This window comes from Cervus canadensis, chromosome 22, assembly GCF_019320065.1.
Source record: "Cervus canadensis isolate Bull #8, Minnesota chromosome 22, ASM1932006v1, whole genome shotgun sequence".
Taxonomy (NCBI): domain Eukaryota; kingdom Metazoa; phylum Chordata; class Mammalia; order Artiodactyla; family Cervidae; genus Cervus; species Cervus canadensis.
The window spans coordinates 6385792-6408487 of record NC_057407.1 but is presented as its reverse complement, the minus strand read 5'-3'; the positions used below and the strand labels follow the sequence as shown (position 1 = coordinate 6408487).

Genomic DNA, 22696 nt, shown 5'->3' with positions numbered 1-22696 from the left:
TAATTAATGATCTTGAGGGAACTACAAAATGCAGGAAAAAATGGAAAAGCAATGAAGAAACAACAGTTCTCAGGTAAAATGGAGCCCTAGTTTTTCTTCAATGGATATACTTAACAGTCTGATACAAACCTTTGAGTTGTTCCACAAGAACTCAAGTGCCCACTCAGCTGGAGGATGGTAACTCCAGGATAAGACCCCAAAGTGGTCACAACCTGAAGATGATATTGCCCTTTTCTTCCCCTTGGTGAAGTGAAGTGAAGTGAAAGTCTGACTCTTTATGACCCCATGGACTGTATAGTCCATGGAATTCTCCAGGCCAGAATACTGACGCCATTCCCTTCTCCAGGGAATCTTCCCAACCCAGGTATCGAACCCAGGTCTCCTGCATTGCAGGTGGATCATTTATCAGCTGAGCCACCAGGGAAGCTGTCCCCTTGGTGACTCCAATCAACTAAAGCTTGGACTCTGCTGACCTCTGCCCCAATTGTAGGCTAACTCCTCTACTCAAGCCCCTTCATGAATATACATGTGCCCTTAGGTTGTTTTCCAGTTTTGCTATTGGTAGACACTTCTTCTGAAAAGATTCCCAGAGTCCCCTTACTTGATGCAATTAGTTAATTCCTCCTTCCCCCATTCTCTGGCTTGGTTGTGTTTTTTGGTTCAACATCCAAGAGTCGACCCTGGAGAAGCGATGGCTACCCACTACAGTATTCTGGTCTAGAGAATTCCATGGACTGTATAGTCCATGCAGTCGCAAAGAGTCGGACACAACTGAGCAACTTTCACGACCAAGAGTCAAAACCCAGGTTTCTTTGATAACACCACCAGACACTTACCTTAAGACCTCAGACAAGTGACTTAACCTCTCTGAACTTAGTTCCTTATATGTAAAGCAGACATAACACTCACCTTCAGGACTTAACAAAAATTCAATGAGATAAAAACTATGATAGAGTATGTAGTACCTAACAAAAGTGAGACAGCTCAGCCTTCAAAGGCTGAGAGGGGATTTAACAGAATCAGGGTCTGCCCACCGCCTCCTACCCGGGCTTGGAACCTGGTAGACCCGGAAAGATCCAAGTACGCATACAGTCCTAAACGGATGCTCGCCGCCTGGTGCCAAAGACGCCGGCACTGGCGGCTTTAGAGCTGCACATGCCGCCCGCACAGCGATCTAATCAAAGGTAAACCCAACCTGCCGCAGTCTTTCCGGGCGAGCCGAGGCCCGGCATCGACCCGCAGGGCCAGGGGAACCCGGAGGCCGGCGCCGGTACCGCCCGCTGCCGCTACCTGAATGCCATGCACAATGTACACCTTCTCCGCTTCGCTCAGCGCCACAGACGCCATGCTGCCGAGCCTCCCCCGCCGCCTGACGTCATTCGCCCGCGTCGCCCCTCGCCAGGCACGACACCCCCCACCCGCCACCAACCCCGCGCCCGTGCGTCATCAGCCTGCGCGGCGGCCGCTCCTGCAGCTGCCGCCGCCGCCACCACCGCCTGGAGCTCGATGGGCTTCTCCTGCGCGCCGCCCTGTGTCTGGCCGAGTCCAGGGAGCCGCGGCGCCTCGTGCCGGGGAGCCATCGCTGCAGCCCAGGGCCGGGTCCCGGGTCGGGGGCTGAAAGGGGAGCGACGACGGCAGCGGCAGCCGGAGCCCCACCGGGGGGGTGCCTGGGACTGGGGAACTGCCTCCGGCTTCACGGTCAGTCGGGTGAGGAAACTGGGATCGGGTGAGAAAGCTGGGGCGAGACGACAGGCGCGGGCCGATTCCGGAGCCCGAAGGACTAGCGGTGGAAGAGGCGTAGGGCGCAGTTTGCTCAGAGCTGGAGTTGAAGTGGCCGGTCGTGTGCGTGTGTGTGTGTGTGTAAGAAAGAGACCGACCCCAAGTGAGAGGTGGCGGACGTCGCGATTGGCCTGAGAGAGGCTGTCTCTTGGGTCTCCTTCCTGCCCTCATGTCTTGCATTTCTCTGGCCCATAGGGTGGTGGGTAAGAAAGAGGCGATCAAGCCCTCTTTAGGTCGTTCTCGGTGAGAAGGGTCTGGGCCGGGAGTGAATGCCCGCTAGTCCCGAGACGTCTTCAACTGCACCCCAGGGACTCCCCCACCCCCACCCCCTCTCTCTCTGGGGCTGGCTGACCGAACGCAGACCCCACCGGAACCTTGCAGGATCCCCATGCCCCGGATGGTTGCCGGAGCTTTGTCCCAAAGAGAGTAGAGGGGAGAGTCTTGGTCAGCGCTGGCGGGGGGGTTGCGGGGGCGCAGTGCCCCGGCGTCCCCAGCGCTTCCCAGCAGGGACTGGAGGCCCTGGCTTGACCGGGTGATCGCTGGGAACCTTGGACAAAAAAAAAAAATGCCGGCCCCGGTCGTGACCAAGTAGGAATATGGGCCTTGAATATCCAGAAGGGATACCTGCAAGGTGAACGTGGGGTCACTGAAGGAGCCCATTAAGGCGGGGTTGATAAGGCAGGGAACAGATTGTAAAGGGGCCAAGTAGATAAATGGAGGAAAGTTAACCCAAAATGATAGTAGCAACGAGGGGATCTGATGACTTTTCCAAGTGCCCTACTTTTGAGGAACCTCCCTGTTGTCAGAAGTGAAACTAACCCTTGACTGCTTGATGGTCCAAAGAATGGCCGGTGTTTCTCAGATAGTAACCTCAGTACAGTTTCACAGATGACTCTTGGGAGCCGACTGTTGATGGTCTTTGTGCTAGCTTTGAGACACTGAGAAAAGTGAAACACAGCTTCTGCCCAGAGAAGCTCCCAGGCAGAGGGAAGGCTCCAGACCCAGCATAAACGTGGTGGTGAAGAGCTGGAACAGTGGCACCAGTGAACATAGTGGGATAGGGAGGTGGTATATCCCCTGAAGAGGGTATGGAGAGGAAGTACCTGCCCACATTCTGAAGCACTAAACTGCTGGGCCCCCAAACTGATGGTCTCTTCTTAGTAGACTGGGCATTTAGTTGTTTCCGGTGTCTCTCCGTAACTCTCTGCAGGTGTACCTATAGGGAGGATGTCTTGCAGTGTTGAATTTTGCCCTCCAGGAAACTCGGAGAGGTAAGCCCGGAAGGGTTTCCTCCTTCATGAAAGTACAGGTGCCCCACCTGTTGGGACACATGCACCTTGAGGCTTTTGTGTGATTGAACGTCTGGATTCTAATGAGCACCTGGGTGATGAGATAACAGGGGACTTCTGATGTTAGAAGTGGTGTCTTGTGCTTGAGATCGCTCAGAAAGAAGAGACCCCGGATGTGAAATTTTAATAGGCAGGATATCTAAGAGGATCGAGGATTTAAAAAGTGGCAGCGAATAGGTCAGAAAAGACATGGATAGAAAATTCTGAGTTTGGATACCATGGGATCATCTTTATGTAAAAATCTTTCAGTGTGTCTTGAAAACTATAGAACATACATTTGAAGTGTTTCCCAGATAAATGACTAAAGATTATTTGCTGGAGAAGGATTGGCAGTATTTGCTAAATAAAATTACAAACAATGTCTGACGTGTTAGCCTAAATTGATATAAGAGATGCAAACAACAGAATGTTCGTTTTAAATTCTCTGCTAAAACAATGACACCTTCACTAACTGTTGTACTTTAATGCAGCCAGAACATTTTTTGTCACATTTGTTGTGATCATACATTAGATATTTCAAAACCCCATAAATTCAGAGTTCTTTTTGGTTTACTGAAGCAGTTTGAAGACTGTACGTTTGCCAGAAAATCAAAACACCAAGGATGGCATATTATTCTATTAACCAGCTTGTTTTCCCATCACTGTCAGATTCGTTTGAGTGTATACTGATTTGTAGGTCCATCTGTCCTAAATCTCTGTATTCTTATTAATTTTGTCTAACAATAACTTAAGCATAACAGTGCTTACTATGTGCCCAGCACTGTTCTGAAGCACTTCACAAAGACTAACTGGTTCAGTTCTATTAACAATAGCCCTGTGAGGCAGGTGCTATTATCCTATTTTACAGATTGGGAAACTGAGGTACAGAGAGATTGTCTTGACCAAGGTCCCAGGTCACATAACTGGAAAGTGGTCGAGTCAGGATTTGAGAGCAGACAGCCTCGCTCCCACACCTGCATTCCTAACCACCCCCTTATGCAGGTGGCCCCTTTCATTTCATTCACCAGAGTATTTGAAGGAGGCCTGTGTTTCTTGTGGGCTTCCCTTGTGGCTCAGCTGGTAAAGAATCCGCCTGCAATGTGGGGGACCTGGGTTCGATCCCTGGGTTGGGGAGATCCCCTGGAGAAGGGAAAGGCTACCCACTCCTGTATTCTGGCCTGGGGAATTCCACGGACTGTATAGTCCAAGGGGTCGCAAAGAGTCAGACACGACTGAGCGACTTTCACACTTCACTTTCTGTTTCTTGTAGGTTTCTCAGGTGGCTCAGTGGTAAAGAATTCACCTGCAATGCAGGAGACGTGGGTTCAATCCCTGGGTCGCGAAGAGCCCTTGGAGAAGGAAATGGCAACCCACTCCAGTTTTCTTGCTTGGGAAACCCTATGGACAGAGGAGCCTGGTGGGCTACAGTCCATGGGGTCGAAAGAGAGTCAGACACGACTGAGCAGCTAAACGACGTATTTGCTATGGGAGTGGTAGTGCCACATAAGCTATCAGTCCAGTCAGTTCAGTCGCTCAGTCGTGTCTGACTCTCTGCGACCCCATGAATCGCAGCACGCCAGGCCTCCCTGTCCATCACCAATTCCCGGAGTCTACTCAAACCCATGTCTTAGTTTTAATTCCAAAAGCAAGGAGTGTGTTCCTTTCTCGAGGGGAATGTTGAGGGTGGTGATTGTAGGAAGCCCCTGTGTCTGTTTCAGCCAGCCCCTTTAGGTAAGGGGAAAGGTTACATACAGACCAAGCAGAGCTTAACTCAATGTAGGCGAGAGCCCTCAACAGCAGAGAAGGCCGGTGGATCTGGTAGAGAGGGCTGAGATAGGCGTGGAGACCCAGGTTCCAACCACGTGCTTACTCCCGGAATAAACGTCTAAGAAGCTCTTCAAACAATCAGGAAGTACTTGTTTGCATGCCTGTGTGTCCCTAGTGTTCCCGTGGGCCTGAAGTGATAAGGAAACCGCAAACACACACCTGCCTAAGAGAAGTTGAAGATTGTATTCTAACTGGGGAGCCCAGGCTCTTGAACTAGCACATGAACAAGACAATAAAATAAAGTGCTCACCTGAGACACATGGCAATTAGATGAGAGGCCTGCCTAGAATGAGGTGCTAATTGGGCAGGCCAGGCATCAAGGGCAACAGGTAAAGAGCTGCTCTTAGCCACTGGCAGCAACAATAACTTTACAGCGATGGAGGAAATCTGTCCCACCTACCCTTGTTAATTACAGCAATAAAAGTAGGTTTAGGGGAGAGCTTGGGGCAGTGCTGAGTTCATGGTGCTGAAATTGCAGAGAGCTCTTAAGATCCCAGCAAGGGAACACTTTATTCCTGGTCTTAAGCAGAGGAAGCCAAGTTTTGGGCCTTTTCCTTTGTGTTCTTCTGCTTAGCAAAGCAGAGCACCAGAAAAGCAAAAGTGAGCTATTGCTGGGGACTGCCCTGGCAGGCCAGTGGTTAAGACTTCGCCTTTCAAGGCAGGGAATATGAGTTCAATCCCTGGCCAGGGAGCTAGGATCCCACATGCCCTGTGGCCAAAAAACTAAAGCATAAAGAAACGGTACTGTGACAAATTCAATAAAGACTTGTAAAAAATGTCACATCAAAACAATCTTTTTTTTTTTTAAAGAGCTATTGTTTTCTCTGTAGATCTGTTTCCTTTAAACACTTTGCACTTGTCCTGCCTGTGCCTTGTCTTAAAGAACACTCAGTGTAAATAACCTGTCACAGGACAGCAGGTCTGTCTGTCTCACTATTGTAGAAACCCTGCCTTGTGATTCCAGTGATAGGAAAATTGATGGGAATGCATGGGTAAAGCTTATTCTGCTATAGAGGAAGGGTCTTTGTGTGTGTTTCATTTTAAAAGAATGGCAGAGTGCTTCCCATGTCTTTCATGAGGGCACGTGTGAGAAAGGGGCAGTCACGTGTCCTGATGAGCCTATCTAGAAACATTTAAACACACATACATCCTGGTGGGCTACAATCTGTGGGGTCACAAAGAGTCGGACACGACTGAGCCCCTAACACACACACACACCCCCCCTGTAGCCATTGAAAGTAACAGAGGCTGAAGTAGAAATGGAGGTGTAAAGTCCTGCCATTGACCTGTTGGGGGAACTAAGGAGGCTAATACCACTCCACCTCGAGTTTCTTCCTGGTTTTTTTTGTTTGTTTGTTTTGTTTTTCATTTTTAAATCATTTCCAGAGACAAATGACCAGGTTATTACTGGCTCTCAACTGTAAAGGTAAGAAGACCACCTTGCATGTCCCACCTAATCCAGTCATTCATCTAGGCAATGTGAGGAAACATCAGGAAAACTGTTTCTTTTCATAGTTTCCTCCAAATTGAATGGGCTTCCCTGGTGGCTCAGTGGTAAAGATTCTGCCTGCAATGCAGGAGACACAAGTCTGATCCCTGGGTCAGAAGATCCCCTGGAGAAGGGAATGGCTACCCACTCCAGTATTCTTGCCTGGAGACTCCCATGGACAGAGGAGCCTGGCGGGCTACAGTCCATGGGGTCACAGAGTCGGACACGACTGAGCACTCATACACACACTCCAAAGTGTAACCATTCAGCTATGTTCAGAGACTTGTTGATTGAACTCTTCAGATTTTCTGGTCAACTTGAGACACGAATACCTCCTGTTCAGGGTCAGTGGTTGAAATGCCCTTGGGTAGGATTGCTTTTTCACCTTTGGATGGTGGCCCTAGGGGGACAAGTACAGTTGACGCAGCAGTTCCCTTGTAGTAAGTTTGGACTTTGCTCTGTACAGAGTGTGCATTCCTAAGTCAAGAAGGAGTAGCAGAGCATCTTGAAAGACGGGTTGGCTAGGAAGATAATGATCTATGCTGGAAAGACTCCAGTGATGCAGACCTTGCCACTAACTTGCTTTGTGACTTTGAACAAGTCAAGCTCTCCAAACCTCATTTTACGTGAAAATGATCTCTCCTAGCAGGTTATAGAAGTCCCAGTAGATCTTGGATTTACAGACATTTAAATACTGAAAAGTGGTCATGTTTAACTTTATATTTTAAGACTTTTCTTTGACCACTTTCTAATGTTTGATGTATTTTAATAGTGCTTTTCCTACTCCACAAAACATTAAATGAAAGAACAAAGGAAGCAGTAATTACATGCCATATTTCATTGAAAAAAATTGAACATGCTCAGGAAAATTGCTCATGGTTGTTGGTGGGTTTCTTTCTGAATATTAACAAAGAATAGGGAAAGGATGTTAAAGGATACTTTTGATCATTTAAAAAAAAATCCAAGAAATTAACAGAGATGTTGAAGTTGTTCCTGAGAACAGAGAAATCAGAATCTGAGCCCTGCAGCAGACCTTAGCAGCCAGCTTCGTCTCCCCTCTTCCTTTATGGATGAGGAAGCTGAGCCCATGGAGCGTAACTGTCTTATCCCAGATTGTGAGTTAGTGAGCAGCAGGTGCAGGGTAGGATTCTGGCCACTTGACTCCAAACCGAGTCTTCATTCTGCTTTAGTCTGTCTCCAAAGCCCTGCAACAGCTCGTCACGTGGCAGGCAGGGGCAGTGGATGTGTGAAGCCTTGCTTCCTCGGGCCAGACTCCCCCAAGGCCCTGTTCTTGCAGGACTTACAGAACTCGGGGTGAGTGGAATCACCAGGAACCATCCTTGAAGCCTGGCACAATGGCCATAACTGGTTTTCTCTTCTCCTTCCCTAGTTCGTCTTTCAGATCCCTCCAAGCACTTTTGCTTTTAGTCCCTAAAAAAGCCAAGCTTTTGCCTGGGTGATGTCACAGAGGCTGCCTGTCTGCACATGGCACAATGTGGGGCCGGGTGCCATTTTCAACACCCTCAGGTGGGACCCTTTGCTGGGTGCTCTCGGCCTAGCATGGGTGGGCTTTCCCCCCACATAAGCAGCGTGCTGGAACTTGGCCCTCCCGGAAGTGTCCCCCAGCAGAAGCAGACTTTAGGGCCTCAGCCTTAGGGTGACTCTCCTGGCTGACACTCCATAGTGTTCCTGCTCCCTCAGTGAGGGCAGGACCAGTCTTCTGAACGTCAGCTGGTGTTCAGCCAAGGCCCCACCTTAGGGCCCAAAATGCTCGCGTTCAGCTCTGTGTTCTGTGAACAGCGCTGCACGTGGCCCACGCGATAGTGCCATCTCTGCGTGACCATGTGTGGGCAAGAGATTGAAACTGTGAGTAAGCCAGGGTCACTGGCAGAAACACCAGCACCCCTCCCCCTTCTGGTTCTAGTTAATGAGCAGCATTAACGATCACAGAGAGCAGTTAAGGGTAGGCTCTGCAATGAGAACAGGCTTGGCCGTGTATCCTGTCTCCACTGCTTCCTAGCAGTTCTTGTTTCTCCGCTTGGTCGTGTCCAACTCTTTGCGACCCCATGGCCTGTAGCCCGCCAGGCTCCTCTGTCCATGGGATTTCCCAGGCAAGAATACCAGAGTGGGTTGCCATTTCCTTCTCCAGAGGATCTTGCCAACCCAGGGATAGAACCCGCATTGGCAGATAGATTCTTTACCTCTGAGCCACCAGGGGAGCCCGATTAGTCGGTATCATCCAGCAGACCTAGAAAGGAAGTTAGCCACCTCTCTAACTGTTTTATGGAAGCCAGCTGACTCCCTGAGCTTCGTTTCTTTATCCATCTGTAGAAGAGCCTGGGCTACAGTATGGAAGGGGTCAGCTAGTCCCAACGGTCTCTGTGGGATTTGAGGCTGTGGATTTGAGGGCCGGGCGCTGTGCTCCATTAAAGAGACAGCCCACTAGCAGTGAAACGGCTCACAGAAGAAAGACGGGTCCTTTTCTTTTTTCTTTTTAACAGTATTTTAAGCTCCCCTCAGGAGTGGAAGGAAAGTCTGCCTAGTGTCCATTTCTCAGGTTCTTAAAAGAGAGCCACAAAGTTTAGAGAACTGGCCGTCCCCACTCACTTGAAAGATGAAGACACGAAAGCTAAGTTTCATTTAATGCAGTGACCTCTCCTTAGCACCATGAAATGTGTGCAAGGAAGTAGGAAGCAAAACTCCTGTATTCTGCTTGGTCATTCTCCTGTCCCCCTCTTGCAAAAAAAAAAAAAGAGGAAAAGCAGCCACATGCTGTTTTCAAAACGTGGTCCGTGGAGGCAGGCAGAGCTGGTTTTGGATCCTGGCTTTATCTGACCTGGGGAATATTATTAAAAGCCTCTACACCTCCCTCTTTCCGTCTCTACAATGAATAATAAAAGCTGCAGTGCTAGGTTGGTGTGAGAACTGAGAGCTGCTGCTCTGTATGCGTCCTCAATCTTAACGGGCGCGCGGCTAACGTTCGTGCCCGCCACCGTTCTTCATCGGAAAGCAGAAGAATTTGACTAAAATCTATTAGATGGTCTTCCTCACTCTAAAATTCTGACTCAGATAGCGATTGTTTTTACCAGTTGATCTCATGTGTGGTCTTGTTTTAATTTTTTTCTCATTGTGGCAACGTGTGATAAAACATGCCCATAAAAAACAAGAATGTGTTACCCAAATGAATGGTAGTTTCTACTGATTCCCAGCGTTTCTGACGTGTATTGTGTGTGTTAGTTGCTCAGTCGTGTCTGACTCTTTGCAACCCCATGGACTGTAGCCTGCCAGGCTCCTCTGTCCATGGGATTCTCCAGGCCAGAATATTGGAGTGGGTTGCCATTCCCTTCCCCAGGGGATCTTCCCAACCCGGGGACTGAATTCAGGTCTCCCTCACTGCAGGCAGATTCTTTACCATCTGAGCCACCAGGGAAGCCCGTGACATAGATTATGTCATCCTATATGTGGGTGTATTTTTTTTTTTTTTTAATAGATCCAGAAAGCCTAGAGGCAGTACTCTAGCCAGTTTTAGCACAGTAGTACTCGGTTGTAGTAAGCGGAGGAATTGTTAGCCTCCGTGAGTTTTCAAATCCCAGACTTTTTTCTGAAATGGAGACTCATTGTTGGGAGCCTGAGTTTGTACATGAGTGGGTTTTGTAAGAAGGTGACTGATTATGAGACAGGAAGGCAACTTTAGCTTACTGACCACTTCCTGATTCCCTTAGTGAATTTTAATGTGTATAGGATTTGCTTTTGGGGTGTGATGTGTTTCTTTTCTTTCTTTCTTCCTCTCCCTCCCCCTCCCCTCTCCTTCTTCCCCTCCGTCCCTCCCTCCCTCCTTTCCTTTCTTTTCTGTTTTTGGTGAAGTTAAGTATGACAGAGACAGGAGGCAGGCAGGGGAAGCCAGACCCTCTTATAGAGAGAGACACAGTGTAGACCCCTTGGACAAGATGCAGAACAGACCCACAACTCTGCCTGTTTGGATACTTTCCTGGCCTGGCAGGATACAGTGCAGAGGGGAAGATAAAGCACCTTTCCTTTGGACCACACCCTTACCTTTGGGAAACATTAGAGTGACTCATTCTGGTTTTTTATGAAGCATTTCGAGCATAGTGCTTCATAGCTCATTCTTTTTCTGAGAATCATCTAAAAATGGGTATAAAATTTACAATCCTTTTGGATCCATACGCAAATTAACCGAAATTGTTAAGTAAAGGAATAGATAAATCCATTTTTTACTTGATAAGATTCTTTTCCAAAGCTTCCAGGGAATGGACCTTTTATTCATTTTTGAAGTTGCAGTGCTGGCTTGTGAATACTTTCCTACTTGAAGTTCATTCTTCTAAAACATGAGAGGTTCTGAATCTATACAGTTCCAAGATCTGCTTGTATGCTGCGCTTGAATGCATATGTGGACGTTAGAGCGTTAAGTGGGTGTGGTGTTTTTGGAAGGGAATCCTCACAAAGTTCTTTGAGTTGCCGGTAGGACTTCGGTTTAGATCTAGCTAAGCCGTGTGTGTGTGTGTGTGTGTGTGTGTGTGTGTATACATGTATGTGTGTGTATGTGTGCATGCGTGAGCACTCAGTCATATCTGACTCTTTTTGATCCCATGGACTATAGCCCACCAGGCTCCTCTGTCCGTGAGATTTCCCAGGCAAGAATACTGGAGTGGGTTGCCATTTCCTTCTCCAGGGGATCTTCCTGACCCAGGCATCAAACCTGCATCTCTTCTGTCTCCTGCATTGGCAGGCGGGTTCTCTACCAGCTGGGCCACCATGGAATCCCATGACTTTAGAGAGAGGGTTTATCTTGTCTCAGGAAAACAGCTGGCAATCTGAGAGGGTCTGGGGTTCTTTGGATATTCATTAGATCAAGAACAGTGGGTATTTGGGGGCTCCAATAATCTGATACTGAACTTTTATGTGATGGTCATGTCTTTGACCCTTGTTCATAAAGCGTGGACTTTGGTCAGTTTTCTTAGGCCAGGTGACAAATTTATAAGGATTTGCCCCTCACTCAACAAATAATGATTAATGGAACTTCCCTGGTGGTCCAATGGCTAAAACCCAGGGGGCCTGGGTTCAATCCCTGGTCAGGGAACTAGATCCCGCATGCCACAACTGAGACCTGGTGCAGCCAAATAAATAAATATTCAAAAAATAAGTAAATAAAGTGATTAACTACAGGCATATAGCTGGATTCTGCCCATCACTAAGTGTCAGCACTGGGCCAGGCCAGGAGTCTCAGCTGGCCAACAGCCCACTGTTGCCCACACTGGAATGGGGCCTGTGAGCTTGGCCTCTGAGTCACCACTTTGAAACCCGTTCAGCTGCCCAGCCATGGATAGGCAGCACGGACCTGGGTCCTGAGTGCTACACTGCAGGGGCTCACGGGGCCGTCGGTGGCATTTCACTAAGTACGTTTTTGTCTGCTTATCTGGATTTGTGGAAGCGCACAGTTGTGGCCAAGCATAAGGAAGCACATGTGTTACAGTTGAATCTGGGGGCCATTCTCTGGACCAGAAACAGTGGTGTTTTTTGGACGTTAGCACTCATGTCAGTCGTTTCTTGATTTTTGCTCCTGAATCTCCAAGAAGGAAGATGGGATGATTTCCTGAGACTCCGCACACACTACCCCCCACCGCAGAGCTCAGATTGTCATTCTGGACACCGTCTGCCTTATCACTGGTGTCTGTATCTCTGGGGAGCCCCAGGGTGCCTCTGGGCCTGCCAATCTCTCTCTGCTTTGACTTTCGTGGCCCCCAGGCTTACTCCTTTTACCTTCCTGGCCCTCGGGTGCACTCCTCTGTCAGGAGGGAGGAATAGTTACTTCAGGGTTGAATTACTAATGTGTGAGAAAGCCATCTCTCTTTATTTTAGTTACCGTGGTTGATACCTTTGTGTTCTTTTTAAACATGTTTATTTCTTTGCTTGGCTGCATCAGTTGTGGCCCGTGATCGCCGCTGCGCCACGTGGGGTCTTTCCTTGCACAACAGACCCTCTCGTGGTGCACGGGCTCAGTAGTTGTGGGGCTCTGGCTTAGCTGCCCTCGGCATGTGGGATCCTAGTTCCCCAACCGGGGATCGAACCCACGTCCCCTATGCTGAAGGGTGATTCTTAACCCCTGGACCATCAGTGGCTAAGCCATCTATTTCTAATGCTACAAAACCCTTGGCCAAAAAAATACAACTTTATTAAGCTTCTCAGATTTGCATTTTTGACAGATTAAAAGGTTCATGGTAACCCTGCATTGAGCAAAGTCTGTTGATACCATTTTCCAGCAGCATTTCCTCTCTGTATCACATTGTGGTAATTCTTGCAATATTTCAAGCTTTTTCATTATTATTGTATTTTCTGTGGTGGTCTGCAGTCAGTGATCTTTGATGTTACTACTGTGACACCCTGAAGGCTCAGTCAGTCAGTTTAGTCACTCAGTCGTGTCTGACTCTTTGCAGCCTCCACGGACTGCAGCAAGCCAGGCTTGCCTCTCCATCACCAACTCCCGGAGCTTGCCCAAACTCGTGTCCATTGAGTCGGTGATGCCATCCAACCATCTCATCCTCTGTTGTCCCCTACTCCTCCTGCCTTCTGTCTTTCCCAGCATCCCAGGGTTTTTTCCAAGGAGTCAGTTCTTCACATCAGATGGCCAAACTGTTGGAGTTTCAGCTTTAGCATCAGTCCTTCCAATGAATATTCAGGACTGATTTCCTTTAGGATTGACTTGTTTGATCTCCTTGCAGTCCAAGGGACTCTCAAGAGTCTTCTCCAACACCACAGTTCAGAAGCATCAGTTCTTCGGTGCTCAGCTTTCTTTATAAGTTCAACTCTCACATCCATACATGATTATTGGAAAAACCATAGCTTTGACTAGATGGACCTTTGTTGGCAAAGTAACGTCTCTGCTTTTTAATATGCTGTCTAGGTTTGTCATAGCTTTGCTTCCAAGGAGCAAGCATCTTTTAATTTCATGGCTGCAGTCACCATCTGCAGTGATTTGGAGCCCAAATAAAGTCTCTGTTTCCATTGTTTCCCCATCTGTTTGCCATGAAGTGATGGGACTGGATGCCATGATCTTTGTTTTTTGAATGTTAAGTTTTAAGCCAACTTGTTCACTCTCCTCTTTCATCTTCATCAAGAGGCTCTTTAGTTCTTTGCTTTCTGCCATAAGAGTGGTGTCATCTGCGTATCTGAGATTATTGATATTTCTTCCGGTGATCATGAGTCCAGCTTGTGCTTCATCCAGCCTGGCATTTCACATGATGTACTCTGAATATAACTTAAATAAGCAGGGTGACAATATACAGCCTTGATGTACTCCTTTCCCAATTTGGAACCAGTCTGTTGTTCCATGTCTGGTTCTAACTCTTGCTTCTTGACCTGCATTCAGATTTCTCAGGAGACAGGTCAGGTGGTCTGGTAGTCCCATCTCTTGAAGAATTTTCCAGAGTTTGTTGTGATCTACACTGTCAAAGGCTTTGGCGTAATCAATAAAGCAGAAATATATGTTTTTCTGGAATTCTCTTGCTTTTTCGATGATCCAGTGGATGTTCGCAATTTGATCTCTGGTTCCTCTGCCTTTTCTAAATCCAGCTTGAACATCTGGAAGTTCTCAATTCATGTACTGTTGAAGCCTGGCTTGGAGAATTTTGAGCATTACTTTGCTAGCATGTGAGATGAGTGCAATTGTGTGGTAGTTTGAGCATTCTTTGGCATTGTCTTTCTTTGGGATTGGAATGAAAACTGACCTTTTCCAGTCCTGTGGCCACTGCTGAGTTTTCCAAGTTTGCTGGCATATTGAATGCAGCACTTTCACAGCATCATCTTTTAGGATTTGAAATAGCTCAGCTGGAATTCCATCACTTCCACTAGCTTTGTTCATAGTGATGTTTCTTTCTTAAGGCCCACTTGACTTTGCATTCCAGGATGTCTGGCTCTAGGTGAGTGACCACACCATCATGGTTATCTGGGTCATAAACATCTTTTCTGAATAGTTCTTCTGTGTATTCTTGCCACCTCTTCTTAATATCTTCTGCTGCTGTTAGGTCCATACCATTTCTGTCCTTTATTGTGCCCATCTTCGCATGAAATGTTCCCTTGGCATCTCTAATTTTTTTGATGAGATCTCTAGTCTTTCCCTGAAAGGCTCAGATGATAGCATTTTTTTTTTTTTAGCAGTAATGTATTTTTTATTAAGATACGCACATTGTTTTTTAGACATACTATTGCACACTTAATAGACTACAAGATAGTATAAAAATAACTTTTATATGCACTGGGAACCCAAAAAATTCATAGGTTCACTTTGGTGTAATATTCACTTTGTTGAAGTGGTCTTGAATCAAGCCCACAAAGTCTCCTAGGTCTGCCTGTAATTAGAATTGCAAAATGATCACTGCTCTCAGTCCTTCTTTGGAAAACTGGTAACCCCTTACAAGGAGAGAAAACCTAGTTCCTCCAAAGCAGAGCCGAGGCCTGTTGCCTTGGGGCCTCCCTGGGCTCGATGGCCTCTGGTCCCAGAGCCCTCTCATTTGTCTTGCCTGTCGCTGCTGGCATTGCCTTGCTAGAGTGTGGACATGTTCCCCTCACAACTTTCCTCAGAAGCTTTAGTGGTTCACCAGAACCTCCAGGGTGAACTCCCAACTCATCATGAAATCCACGGCTTCTGAAACAACCTACTCCCTACTTTTAAAGCCACATTTTCCCAACAAAGCCCACGTATGTGCATGCGCACTCATTCAGCCCTGGACACCCAGCCACCCCCCAGCACCGCCTCTCCCCCTGCCAGGCCCACCCGCCCCCTTGACTTTGAGCAACACACCTCACCTGGCCCCGTGCCTGCTCTTATCCCTCCCCTCTGAAGTCCTTGCTTCGGAGAAGAAGTCTGTTCCTCTCAGTTCTGGGATGTGTGTGTGTGTGGGGGGGGGGGTTGGGGTTTTTTGGGGGTACTGTTTGCCCCTCTGTTGTGCTGTTCATTAGACACCTATGTGTTAGGATGATCACGGGGTGTGTCTGTCTGGTTTGTGAAGGAACTGTTGATTGGAGCACTCATTCATGCCATATACCAAGATACAAAGCTAAACAAAATGGGACGTGCAGTTTCGTAGAAAAAAGCAGATGGGACTGGTCTTACCAGGCTGGGAGCTGGGGGAGGGCAGGGCAGGGCCCAAGCAGAGCAGCTCACACACATCATTGTCCTCATCACCGCTGGGTGTGCGCGCCCCACACAGCTCCGAGCGCTTAGTGGCTGCGCCATGCATGTCTTTTTGAGTTGAAATGAAGAGAAGGTGCTTGAGAAAGCAAACAGGGGCCAGGGCATAGGGTGCAGAGGGTGGGGAGGGAGACGGGAGGAGGCGGCCCCTTCTGAGGTCTGAGCAGGCTGGCCGGAGTGCTGCGGGGGCTTCAGGGACCCACTAGCCTCCCTGTGGGCCTGCCCCCGAGGCTGAGTCCTGCCTGTCTCTGCTCACACAGGACTCATGTCGGGAGTGGGTCTTTGACAAAGAGCCTCACCCCAAGGATTGGCATTTCCCTAATTGGAAAAGGAAAAGAGTGCAGTGTTTGCCTGTTGTCAGTTGTTGTTACTAGTGGCAGGGTGAAGGGAATGTGTACAGTTTGTTTTTCAGGGTGGTGAATTGAATCTTGGGGACCGAGGTTTGGGTGAAGTAGAAATGAGTGACTTTATTGCTTCGCCAGGCAAAAGGGGACACAGCAGGCTCGTGCCCTTAAAACCACGTTTCCCAGCTTAGGGAAGATAGTGAGAAGTTTCATAGTAATTGTTCAAAGAGGGCCTGGCCAGCTCGTGGACATTTCTTCTGATGGGTTGGTGGGGAGGTCCCGTAGCGGTCAACATCGTCACCTGTCAGGTCCAGCTGGTCTGGGGTGTGCATGCTTGTGGGCAGCCTACCATTACTTCTGCCACCTTGGAGGGGTTCAGTATCTGCAGAATAGCTCAAAGTTACTGTTGTGTGCATCCTGCGATGGGGAAGCAGGACTCTGCTCCAAGGCTGCCCCTGGCTCTTTGCTTCTCCCTGGTCTCACATCCTTTCCCTTCCCTGATTAACAACTGCATGAACCTGCCCCTTGGAACTCAGGGAAGGTCCTGGAGGCTGAATGAAGGTTGTTTCCTGTAATCAGAGGAATGGGGGGACACAGGCCTTGTGCCCCAGAGCCCCACAGGGCCCTGCTCGGTATCAGAAAGCTGCGTCCGCTGCGTTTGGAGGGGCTGGGAGTGGAGTAAACTTTCTAGCGTGGCATGTCTTCCTTGGTTTTGATTGGGCTACTTGAAGCTCTAAAGTGTGGGTTGGAACATGCTCTTCAGTTCAGCCCTTAGTGTCTGTCTCTGCCAGCTGCACCCGTGGTGGGGTCCTTGCCAGATCTCAGGGTCCCACTCACCAGTGAGGGGCGGAGCAAACACAACAGCACCTCTGTCCAGCCTTTGGTCTCACGTTGTCTGAAGGTGAAGCATCTGTAACCACAAGTAAGAGTCACAGCGCCTCTATTTCACGGTCCTGTCGGGGGCGTCCTCCACCGTCTGGAACATGGCCACAGCCCTGAGAGTAATCACAGGAGGCCTCCGAGAGGTGGGCCTAGGACCACCCACCTCATGCATCTTCCTCTCATGCTCATGTAGTGAACACAGGTGGTGGACGGTTACTGCGTGCCAGGCCCTGGGCTAATGGAAAGGCAAGGCTCCCCGCCTGCAAGGACTGTGTGGTAGGAGAGCATAGCAAGTGTCCTCCAAAGGCCTGGCACCTATACCTTGCTTTTATAAACAAGTCTAGCAAGACTTAGTTTTCTTTGCTTTTCCAGCCCACAGCCAATTAGCTGTGGTAAATAAAGGGTATATTGGGGGTAGCTGTAGACACAGAAATGACAGCCAGGAATGGAGGGGAAAGACAAAGAGCCATAGGAAGGAGACCCCAGAATTAGAATTGAAATAGTCTTTGCAGGCCAGTTGGTGTAAAGCCGAGAGCACAGTGAGTCTCTACACCCCCTGAGGACATCATTACCTAACACACTCCAGTAACTGATGTTCCCAGTAATGACTCTAAATCATTCCAAAGAAATGGATGGTTACTGTGCTTAAGACAAAAACAGCTATAATATATATTTTTTGTTGTTTTTGATTTTACTTTTATTTTTAAGATTTCCAGCTTAACCATCCAAATGGTTAAAATGTGTTTCTGCTTAGAAACAAACCACAGTTACCTGGGACACATACTTATGTGGAAGGATCTATTCCTTAGGAAAACCACACATACGGAGCACAACTCAGGTTTAGTCATGTCATTGCCATCTGATTGGTGGCTCAGGCGGTAAAGAATCTGCCTAGAATGCAGGAGACCCAGGTTTGGTCCCTGGGTTGGAAAGATCTGGAGAAGGGAATGGCTACCCACTCCAGTGTTCTTGCCTGGAGAATCCCATGGACAGAGGAGACTGGTGGGCTACAGTCTGTGGGGCTGCAAAGAGGCGGACACAACTGAGTGGCTAACACTTTCACTTTTCACAGTAAGAATGAGCAGTTGTCAGAGGACAGATAGAATACAGTCAACTACTCTGAAAATGTACTGTGAACGAAACATACTCACTGGAAGTATGTAAGTTGTAGAAGCTCTAAATTTGTCTGTTTCCATCAGAGCTCTTGGGTGAGTACACATTGTCAGTGAGAAGTACTGTTTTGAAAGGAATCTTTTTTCCTGAGTAGTAGGTCTCAACAGAGGGCTTAAAATAGTCAGTAAATCATGTTGTAAGCAGATGTGCCGCCGTTCAGGCTTTGTTTCCGTTTATAGGGCACAGGCAGAGTAGATCCAGCGTGAGTCTTAAGGACCTTGGGGTTTTCAGAATGGCGAATGAGCACTGGCTTCAACTTTAAGTCACCAGCTACTTAGCCCCTGACAAGAGAGTCAGCCTGTCCTTGGAAGCTTTGAAGTCAGGTATTGACTTCTCCTCTCGAGCTATGGGAAGTCCTAGATGGCATCTTCTCCCAATAGAAGACTGTCTTGTCTACACTGGAAATTTGTTCTTTAGTGTAGCCACCTTCATGAATTACCTCAGCTGGATCTTCTGGATAACGTGCCAACGTAGCTTCCACGTCAGCACTTGCTGCTTCCCCTTGCACTTTTATGTTATGGAGATGGCTTCTTAACTTACACTTCATGAACCAAACTCTGCCAAGCTCAGACTTTTCTTCTGCAGTGGCGTCACCTCTGAAAGCCTTCACAGAAATGAAGAGAGGTAAGGCCTTGCTCTGAATTAGGCTTTTGCTTGCAGGAATGTTATGGCCGGTTTGATCTTCCATCCAGAGCACTAAAACTTTCTCCACCTTGGCAGTCAGGCAGTTTCACATTTTTATCATTTGTGTGTTCACTAGAGTAGCACTTTTCATTTTCTTCAAGAACTTTTCCTTTGCATTCACAACTTGACTAAATTTCATGCAAGAAGCCTAGCTTTCCGGTCTGTCTCAGCTTTCGAAATGCCTTCCTCACTAAGCTTAATCGTTCTAGCTTTTGATTTAAAGTGAGAAGACATGTGACTCTTCCTTTCATTTGAACACTTAGAGGCCATTGGAGGCTAATTGATTGGCCTGATTTCAATATTATTGTATCTCAGGGAATAGGAATTACTGTATCACAGGGAGTGTTAGAGAGAGGCAAACAGTGGCGTCGTGGAGCATTCAGAACACCAGCGCGCTCACCATTTAAGTTTGCCGTCTTATATGGGGGGGTGTTCATTGCTGCCCTGAAACAATAAAATAGTCATATCAAAGATTTCTGATCTCAGATCACCATAGCAATAAAATAATAACGAAAAGGCTTGAAATGTCATGAAGATTACGAAAGTGTAGAGACATAGTGAGCGGATGCTGTTGGAAAAATGACACCAATAGACTTGCTCAACACAGGGTTGCCACAGACGTTCAATTTGTAAAGAAATGTAGTATTTGCATTTCTTATAGCGTAACAAAGTGAAGTGTATTTTTTTCGGTGAGTAACAACTATCGCAGAACCAGCAAACTTCTGTAAAGAGCCAGAGTAAATACTTGAAGCTAATGAGTCTTTCCATCACAGCTACTCAGCCTTGCCATTATAATGCAGAACAGACATAGACCCTATAATATGTGTAATCAAATAGTGTGGCGGTGGTCCAATAAAGCCCTACTGGTTTAGAGCTTAGACAGCAATCGTGGGGGCCTGGGTGATATGCATACAAATCAGTATGGCAACAGGAAAAACCAGGAGAACACTTGAATTTGGATGTTGTCAAAATGGTGAGCCTTGATCAGCCTTTGAATCATAATGAAATTTTAGCTTTTCGTTTGTCGGGTTTGGGTCATGCAGAGTTTAGAATTTTAGAATCTCCCTGCCGTGGGTCAGGTCCCTGCAGCCCCGGTTCTCAGTCTTCTGCTGTCCTTTGCTTTGGTGCTGCAGACGGTACCCCTGCATCTTCTGATGCCTCTAAGTTGTCCCTGGCAACACCGATTGCCCCTATCTTGTGAAGAGCACAAGGTTGCATTATTGGAAAGTTCTGGTTGAATGTGATAGTCACTCTGAATATTTGTTGAGTCAGTGTTCCCTTTTTTTTTTTTAATTTTTTTTTTCACTGTTCTGTTGGACAAGCACACAATCCACATTTAACTGCCTTTCAGCCATTAATTCTCTGCCAGCCTGGGAGGGGAGGCCCTGGCTGCCCTCTTTCACTATTAGTCTATGCAACTTTTGACTCTGGAATGTCTGTCACTTGAGTGATAGTTACTGTTCTCCCCTCTCAGCTTTCTGGACACGTCCTTACTTTTCATGACGGTACTGTATTCTTTTCAGATCCTCTTTCTTTGCTGGGGGTGAGGGCAGTCGAGGAAGGAGGAAAATTGGGCAAAGGGCGAGGCGGACCAGTAGAGCCATCGCGAGCTCACTCTTGTCCGTCAGGAAAACAGACAGAGCCAGCGCCGCCGTGGAGGGATTTCCTCTGCTGTGAAGGGACTCAAGTTCTCTGCAGACGGAGGTGTCGCTTGCCTGCCTCGTAGACTGTGCTCTGTGGTGGTTTTCCCTCGGCTCCTACGTCTGGCAGAGAACTGGAGGCCACCACGGCTTCTGAGAAACCTGGTGGGTGAAGTGACATGCCACAGAGTATAAGATAAAGAACCCGAGGAGGGGAGTCTGGACTTAGTGTCTTGCAGCACACGCCGCGGACAGATAGACTTCAGTTACCAAGTCTTGGTGATTTCATGGCCGTCTCCAGAGACTTGGCTGGAGCCTTGGGAGAGCGGTCACCTTGCTCAGCACGTACTTCTGAAGGAATGGACGTCTTTCCTGGAGAGAGGACGTGCACACCGTCTGTGAGGTGTGCAGGGTCTTACGGTCCATAGCGCATGTAACAGGCACCTCCAGCTCCCTGGACCTTCACACCCACCCTGTCCCGAGGAGGGCCCTGGGGCTGGTGGTGGGGAAACACCTCTGGGCTCGCTGCCCAACATTCCTACACTTTGCTCCGTCACCACAGGTAGAGCCTAACTCAGAGAGTCTCTCATCCCTGGAAAATTAACCATTTTGGCCAGAGGGCTAAAAAAAAAAAAAAAAGCTTGGCTTGTTTCTAGAACATTCCCCGTGCTGCTGAGTGCCGTGGCTTTATTTTCGGCTAATGCACTACAGTAAGTTAGAGCAGCTTAACCCTAGGCCTTCTGTCCTCCTACTCAAACCCAAAGAGCCTCAGCATGACTCTCGGGTCGGTGGGCAGGGTAGAGGCAGCAGTGTTACTGATGAAGCGTTTCCCCGAGGGCCTGGTACTCCGCCACCCACCCCCACCCCTTGTCTTGTAGGTCAAAATTTGAATACATCTATTAGTCCTACCTCCCATCTGGTGTGCTGTGTGTGCGCCTGCTGCTCTGGCTGACCTTGGGAGAGGTCTTTGCCTTTTTTTTTTTTTTTTATGTATTTTTGGCTGTGCCGGTTCTCTGTTGCTGCGAGGGCTCTCTGTAGCTGCGGCGAGCTGGGGCTACTCTGGTTGCGATGCCCGGGTGTCCCATTGCAGTGGCCTGTCTTGTTGCGGAGCACAGGCTCTAAGGTACATGGGTTTCCGTAGTTGCGGCTCCTGGGCCCTAGAGCTTAGGCTCAGCAGCTCCGGTCCACGGGCTCAGTTGCTCCGCAGCATGTGGGATCTTCCCAGACAAGGAATCAAACCCCGGTCTCCCGCACCGGCAGGTGGATTCTTTACCACTGGACCACCAGGGAAGCTCGGCATTTGCCCTTTTCAAGCTCCCCCGCCTTTCTTTATCTGTCACGTGAAGGTTTTGGGCAAGGCGGCTCTGTCTCACAGAGGCTAACTTAGCTCTCAGGAGTAGGGACAAGAACTCAATGTTGGAAATGAACAGAAGGTGTAGGCAGCTTTCCGATAAGAAGTTCACACCCAGATCCTCATGGCTCCCTTGGGAAAGGTAGCTTCGTGAAGTCTCCCAACCGACCAGACCACGCCGCCATTTCTGGATCCTTCCTTCTCTCTTCCAGATGCCAGTATGGACAGAATAGCTTATGATGCTTATCCCCGCCCACCACTTCCGAGACATTGAGCGGAAGCCGGAGTACCTCCAGCCGGAGAAGTGCATCCCGCCCCCCGACTCGCGTCCCGCGGGAACGATGTGGTTCATCCGCGACGGCTGCGGCATCGCCTGTGCCATCGTCACCTGGTTTCTGGTCCTCTACGCGGAGTTCGTGGTCCTCTTCGTCATGCTGATCCCGTCCCGGGACTACGTGTACAGCGCCATCAACGGGCTCGTGTTCAACCTGCTGGCCTTCCTGGCCCTGGCTTCCCACTGCCGGGCCATGCTGACGGACCCCGTGAGTATGTCTGGGCTCGTTTTCACCAGCCCGCACTCTCCTCCTCTGGCCCGGGCATGGCCGCAGCCTGCATGTGCCCCGCTGAGCTTGGGAACGCGGAGAATAGGAGGGCCTGTTCTCTTTCCCATGGGGGTGGGGAAGTGGACTCGGGCCACCAAGGGGACCCCGTCTGTGCCACGGCCTGTCTGGGTTGAATGATGCTTTCTCTACATGGATGTCTGCATGAATGGAGCCTGCCGTGGGAGGGGTCTGGCCAGGGCAAGCCTCGCCTCTGGTTAGAAAGACATGGGGAGGGCCCCAGGAGGCTGGGGCCTGATGATCCGAGCAGAAAGCATGCTGCCGCTTGGGTGGGATTGGGGCCTCCTCGTGAAGACAGGACTGGCACTCGGTGGAAATGAAATTAAAGCCCTACCCAGGCCCAGAAACCTGCATGGCAGTGGCCTTTACCTCGC

The 22696-nt window shown here is 48.7% G+C and overlaps 2 protein-coding genes across 7 annotated transcripts in view; one reads left to right on the top strand and one right to left on the bottom strand.

The window, feature by feature from the left end:
- The window catches only part of EXOSC7 (exosome component 7), a 28461-nt gene extending 27041 nt beyond the window's left edge, over positions 1-1420 (bottom strand). For both annotated transcript variants that reach the window (XM_043443195.1, XM_043443194.1), the window contains exon 1: positions 1291-1420. In XM_043443195.1, the coding sequence (XP_043299130.1) occupies positions 1291-1347 (57 nt within the window). In that variant the 5' untranslated portion in view covers positions 1348-1420. The remainder of the gene's footprint in view (positions 1-1290) is intronic.
- A 30-nt stretch (positions 1421-1450) lies between these two features.
- ZDHHC3 (zinc finger DHHC-type palmitoyltransferase 3) overlaps positions 1451-22696 on the top strand; it is a 59210-nt gene continuing 37964 nt past the window's right edge. Inside the window, exons 1-2 of one of the 5 annotated variants that reach the window (XM_043443193.1) lie at positions 1451-1698; positions 21915-22244. In XM_043443193.1, the coding sequence (XP_043299128.1) occupies positions 21939-22244 (306 nt within the window). In that variant the 5' untranslated portion in view covers positions 1451-1698; positions 21915-21938. Of the gene's footprint in view, positions 1708-21914; positions 22245-22696 lie in introns of all 5 variants that reach the window. The other 4 variants (XM_043443190.1, XM_043443189.1, XM_043443192.1 and 1 more) reach the window with 4 other exon arrangements.